Source organism: Leptodactylus fuscus, unplaced genomic scaffold (genome assembly GCF_031893055.1).
Source record: "Leptodactylus fuscus isolate aLepFus1 unplaced genomic scaffold, aLepFus1.hap2 HAP2_SCAFFOLD_983, whole genome shotgun sequence".
In the NCBI taxonomy this organism is placed as follows: domain Eukaryota; kingdom Metazoa; phylum Chordata; class Amphibia; order Anura; family Leptodactylidae; genus Leptodactylus; species Leptodactylus fuscus.
The window spans coordinates 27,665-34,058 of record NW_027441038.1 but is presented as its reverse complement, the minus strand read 5'-3'; the positions used below and the strand labels follow the sequence as shown (position 1 = coordinate 34,058).

The window sequence follows — 6,394 nt, the reverse complement described above, 5'->3', positions numbered from 1 at the left end:
TATATTTGTCAGAAATTCGTGGAGACGCTGTTCTTAGTTTTTCATGTTATTACCTTTTGTTTTTCAAAAATAAAAAAAAAAAATCCTAAAAATTTAGCAATTCCAACTCTGGCCCTAAGTGCACACTAGTTTGTGACTTCCTGTCTTCTTGAGATGGACCATGGGCCATAGACACAATGGGAAAGCTTTCTGGGCATGCTCTGTGACCTTTGCAAAGGTCATTGTGTAGAGGGGTGGAGTAGATAAAATATGACATCTATTGTGACTGGTAGACTTTGATGTTCACAGCTAACATGTAGCTAAGGGACAGTAAGCTGTAAGTGAGGTGACTGCTGCAAAGAAGTCTCCCACAGAAAACAGGAAGTCTCAGCATACTATTTGGCTTAGTGGACAGTCAGGATTACGGAATTCTTGTAAAATATACTGAACATGGAAGAGATTTTAAAACCTTTCCCAAAAATACTTTAAAAATATGTTTAACATAAAGGGCAGGAGCTCTGCAGCCACCTTGTGGTGGGTATTACACGTAAATAAATCTGAGGACACCACACTGATCTCACAATCCTGCTTTAATGGCTCGTGGCCCCAAAACCAGAGAAAATAATAAAACAAAAAATATTTACAAAGACAAAAAGAGTTAAATAATAATGATTCCGGTGCTGTGATTATGAATGAAGTCCATAGGGGGCGGTAAAGGGCATGGCACAGTAATAAAATCTGGGACAGTCAAACCCCCGTAGATAATGGAAATAAGGCACTCATGTAAGAGAAGAGGCAGTATAAAGAACTGCGAGCAGGGTGGAACAAACCATGTAGGGCATGGGGGAGGAGGCCAATGCAAGGGCGGAGGAGCCCTGCAAAGAGGGGGAGGCCAGTGCAAGGGAGGAGGAGCCATACAAAGGGGAAGAGGCCAATGCAAGGAGGAGGAGGCCAGCGCAAGGGAGGAGGAGCCATACAAAGGGGAAGAGGCCAATGCAAGGAAGGGGGAGCCCTGCAAGGAGGAGGAGGCGGCCAATGCAAGGAAGGGGGAGCCCTGCAAGGAGGAGGAGGCGGCCAATGCAAGGAAGGGGGAGCCCTGTAAGGAGCAGGAGGGAATACACTTTAACACTCCCCATCTTGGAATGACAGTGGCATAATCCATCACTAGGTGTCCTGGGTATCTCGCCCCCTACAGGCGTCCTATTCACAACTCATGCAAAATATTACAAGAAGAAATTTATTATATTTAAAAGAAAATCTCCCCTCCCCCCCAATCTGAACAGGAGTCCGCTGAGCGCCATTATGGGGTCATGTGACCGTGTCCAGGAATCTTCGGCAAGTTGCTTTTGCTCCAATGTACAAAACAGTTCAATAAATACATGAGAAATATTTCTATGGACCTGACGTCCGACTGTCCAAGTATTTACAGCTGACACGCGGGGCCTCACAACGAGTCCGCCAACTCCGGCGCCGATCCCAGGATCTCCGACGCATCCTCCAGTTCATCCAGAATCTCACAGAATGACGGCCGCTTAAATGCTTCGAGCTGGGGATGAGATAGAAAGATTACAGTGAAGTGGAAGAGCTGCAGACTCGTTACAAGGTATCTGGACAAGCACCGAGGTCAACAGGACAACAGCAGGGCAGATGTGAATGTTCCCACTGACAGCAAGCAGAGATCTTACAACCAGTGAGCCAACGAAACAATCTATCAGTTGTGTTGCAGAACATTCCCCGATTCCCTGCGATTAGTCATCTTCCTGCAGCTGCCTCAGCACCTCTTTCCACAGAGGCTAGGACAGGCCCAGAGTGATGGTGTCGTGCTCCACCAATCAGTGGACAGGATACAGTGACCTCTATGCGGCCTGACCCCACCAGCCCCATGCCAGATGCAGATAGATGGGGCGACACTTACCCGACAGCATCTCGCAGCGACATCCAGCACCGGGGGAGGACAATCCCTCACCAAGGCCTGAAATGCAACAACGTCCAAACCAAAGTCCTAAAGATGGTGGAAGAAAAAGAGACGGTTATAAGAAACCTGATGGGGGGTGTAGTCCTATGTGCTAGGCTTCACAACCCCCCTCCCTCGGTAACAGCAAAGAGCCCATAAATCTATGTGTGTACAGCAGTGCTTGTGGGGTCTGTGGGCACGTAACCTTACTTACCAGTGAATAACACACCGCCAAATCATACACACTCCTATATTATACATACCCCAATATCATACATACTGCCATATTATATTATTATTTATTATTGTTTATATAGCACCATTAATTCCATGGTGTTCTGTAGATTATTATATTAATTCCATGGAGCTGTACATTTGAGGGTTTACATACGGAACACAAATTCTACAAACAAATAGAATACTAACAATGACCAACTGGCACAGTGGGATAGAGGGCCCTGCATGCAAAGGCTGACAATCTATCATACACATCGCTATATCATACACACCGCTATATCATACACACCGCTATATCATACACACCGCTATATCATGCACACCGCTATATCATGCACACCGCTATATCATACACACCGCTATATCATGCACACCGCTATATCATGCACACCGCTATATCATACACATCGCTATATCATGCACACCGCTATATCATGCACACCGCTATATCATACACATCGCTATATCATACACACCGCTATATCATACACACTGCTATATCATACATACACTTGTTCTGGGCAGAATTTCAGGATCTGCAGGAATACGACCGAGTATTTCACAAAGGACAATTCCAAAAGAGAAGACATCAACCTGCAAAATAGGAGAATTATGTAACAAGTATATAGAGGATCAGTATTATAGTAGTTATATTCTTGTACATAGGGGGCAGTGTTACAGCAGTTATACTGTAGTACATAGTATAGTATTAGCTATAATTTTGTCTGTGTGAGTTGGTCGTCTTGTTTTATAAATAGATTACGCCTTTGCCTTAATAACATCTCCTACAGTCATGGCCAAAAGTTTTGAGAATGACACAAATCTTCTCTTGTCACATGATCTGCTCCCTCTGGTTTCTGTGTGTTTGTCAGATGTTTTTATCACATACAGAAATAGAATTCAATCATATTCTGAGTAATAAAAGCTTATAGTGACAGTATGAGTTAATGCAGCGTTGCAATATTTGCAGTGTTGCCCCTTCATCCTCAGGACCTCTGCAATTCTCCCTGGCAGCTCTCAATCAACTTCTGGACCAAATCCTGACTGATAGCCGTCCATTCTTGCACAATCAATGCTTGCATTTTGTCAGAATTTGTAGGTTTTTGTTTGTCCACCCGTCTCTTGATGATTGACCACAAGTTCTCAATGAGATTAAGATCTGGGGAGTTTCCAGGCCATGGACCCAAAATCTCTCTGTTTTGTTCCCTGAGCCATTTAGTTCTCACCTTTGCTTTATGGCAAGGTGCTCCATCATGCTGGAGAAGGCATTGCTGATGGCCAAACTGCTCTTGGACGGTTGGGAGAAGTTGATCTTGGAGGACATTCTGGTCCCATTCTTTCTTCATGGCTGTGTTTTTAGACAAGACTGTGAGAGAGCAGATTCCCTTGGCGGAGAAGCAACTCCACACATGAATGGTTTCAGGATGCTTTACAGTTGGCATGAGACAAGACTGGTGGTAGCGCTCACCTCCTCTTCTCCCAATAAGCTGTTTTTCCAGATGTCCCAAACAATCGAAAAGGGGATTCATCAGAGAAAATGACTTTACCCCAGTCCTCAGCAGTCCACTCCCTGTACCTTTTGCAGAATATCAGTCTGTCCCTGATGTTTTTTCTGGAGAGAAGTGGCTTCTTTGCTGCCCTCCTTGAGATCAGGCCTTGCTCCAAGATTCTCCGCCTCACAGTGCATGCAGATGCACTCACACCTGCCTGCTGCCATTCCTGAGCAAGCTCTGCACTGCTGGTAGCCCGATCCCGCAGCTGAAACACTTTTAAGAGATGGTCCTGGCGCTTGCTGGTCTTTCTTGGACGCCCTGGAGCCTTTTTGCCAACAATGGAACCTCTCTCCTTGAAGTTCTTGATGATGCGATAGATTGTTGACTGAGGTGCAATCTTTCTAGCTGCGATACTCTTCCCTGTTAGGCCATTTTTGTGCAGTGCAATGATGACTACACGTGTTTCTTTAGAGATAACCATGGTGAACAGAAGAGAAACAATGATGCCAAGCACCAGCCTCCTTTTACAGTGTCCAGTGGTGTCATTCTTACTTAATCATGACAGATTGATCTCCAGCCCTGTCCTCATCAACACCCACACCTGTGTTAATGGAACAATCACTGAAACGATGTTAGCTGGTCCTTTTAAGGCAGGGCTGCAATGATGTTGAAATGTGTTTTGGGGGATAAAGTTCATTTTCTAGGCAAATATTGACTTTGCAAGTAATTGCTGATAAGCTGATCACTCTTTATAACATTCTGGAGTATATGCAAATTGCCATTAGAACAACTGAAGCAGTAGACTTTGTAGCAATTACTATTTGTATCATTCTCAAAACTTTTGGCCATGACTGTAGATCGGAATGAATGAAATCTTCTCATTGTTTGTTCTGTACAGTAGAATGTGATGACAACAAAATCACAGAAAAATCATCAATGGAAATCAAATTTATTAACCATTGGTGGCCTGGATTTGGAGTCACCCCAAAATTAAAGTGGAAAAACACACTACAGGCTGATCCAAATTTGATATAATGCCCATAAGACCTGTCAGTATGAGGCTGAGTAGTGTGTGCGGCCTCCACGGGACTCTATGACCTCCCTACAATGCCTGGCCATGCTCCTGATGAGTCTGAGTAGTGTGTGTGGCCTCTATGACCTCCCTGCAACGCCTGGCCATGCTCCTGATGAGGCTGCTGATGGTCTCCTGAGGGATCTCCTCCCAGACCTGGACTAAACCATCTGACAACTCCTGGTGACTGACAATAAGGTAAGACTAAGTATCAGGGACCTCCCCCCACCTATAGCCATCGTGTAATCTGCAGTAAATCACACACCTTGCGGTCGTACGGTTCCCCACGTAACATTTCAGGGGCCATCCAGAAAGCTGATCCCACAAGAGACAGTTTCCTTTCTCCATTCTTCAGTGGCGGCTCCACCACCTCCCGGGCAAGACCAAAATCTGTCACAAGTGCTTCTCGCCCTCTTGGGGTCACTCTTATAAGACAGTTCTGGAAGATACATTTGATACTTTGAATAGAACTCTCATGTAAAGGAAAACAAGTTCTGTGTATAGAATGCCAGAACAACAGTATAGACTGACACAGCCAGTCCAGATTACAGAACAATGTACATATATTACCCCCCCCCCCCCCTTAGATGTGTGCATATATAATATTACCCCCGTAGATGTGTGTATATATAATATTACCTTTGAGTTCAGGTCACGATGATAGATATTTTTCGAGTGCAGATAGATCATCCCCCGACTGATGTCACATGACAGGTCGACCTTCTCCTTCCAACCCAGATAGACTTCTTTACAGGCCAAAAGCTCCTCCAGGCAGCCTCCATTCACGTACTGGACGGAGGGGAGAGACCGATATCGGTTATATTACACAGGAGGAGCAATAGCTTATAGCCACCTATCAAATGGCAGATTACAATTACTTTGATGCAGCTTTGGATGTGACTAGAGCAACACACCCAAAGCCCTATAATGTACCACAGCAGATCCTACTCACTACTAACACTAGGGTAGCAGGTAGCAAAAGTGAGCTGTGACATTGCGCTATTCCAGCAGAATTACAAGTGCAGCTTTGGATGTGACTAGAGTAGAATACATGGAATTTACTCCAGATCGGTAATTTTTTTTTTTTTTTGACGCTTTCCTTTTATAACTGAAGTGTTCTGGCTATAGCCGAATGTTCACCGCAGGGACAGGGTGTCCTAACCAGATTCTGTCCCAGGACCCCCCCCCCCCCCCCAGGAGGATTGTGTGAAACAAGGGGTCAACTAGATATCAACAAAGGAGACAGCAGGGACATCTAGTAGCAGAAGACTGGAGGCGGCCATTGCACTGGAGCCCTGATGTTTTGGGGTGCAGCTCCCCTTACACAGGTATACAGGTATATCTTTTTAGCGCTTATGAACAAGGGGCGGAGCTGTGACTCCCCCTATACACATTACAGAGAGAGATGTATAGCATATATGGACACGTTACCTCTAGGATTGGATACAACTTCTCATCCTTCACACATATCCCAAGATACCTAAAAAGAAGCAAGATGATGATTACAAAAGATAAAGGAATCTAGGTGGGCAAAGGGCGACACCTCGTAGGAATGGCGCTGCAATGCTTCATGGCTGACTAGGGGTGATAATTTACTGACACATGAGGGCCCATAGACAAAGCAATATACTGTATATAGATAGAGGTCAATAGAATCAG

At 45.0% G+C, this 6,394-nt stretch overlaps 1 protein-coding gene across 2 annotated transcripts in view; it reads right to left on the bottom strand.

Moving 5' to 3' along the window:
- Positions 1-606: 606 nt before the first annotated feature.
- The window catches only part of LOC142189056 (dual specificity testis-specific protein kinase 1-like), a 30,903-nt gene continuing 25,115 nt past the window's right edge, over positions 607-6,394 (bottom strand). For both annotated transcript variants that reach the window (XM_075262121.1, XM_075262120.1), the window contains exons 4-9: positions 6,167-6,215; positions 5,375-5,524; positions 5,001-5,174; positions 2,681-2,764; positions 1,895-1,981; positions 607-1,525 (exon numbers count right to left, since the gene is read on the bottom strand). In XM_075262121.1, coding sequence (XP_075118222.1) covers positions 1,424-1,525; positions 1,895-1,981; positions 2,681-2,764; positions 5,001-5,174; positions 5,375-5,524; positions 6,167-6,215 — 646 coding nt within the window. In that variant the 3' untranslated portion in view covers positions 607-1,423. The remainder of the gene's footprint in view (positions 1,526-1,894; positions 1,982-2,680; positions 2,765-5,000; positions 5,175-5,374; positions 5,525-6,166; positions 6,216-6,394) is intronic.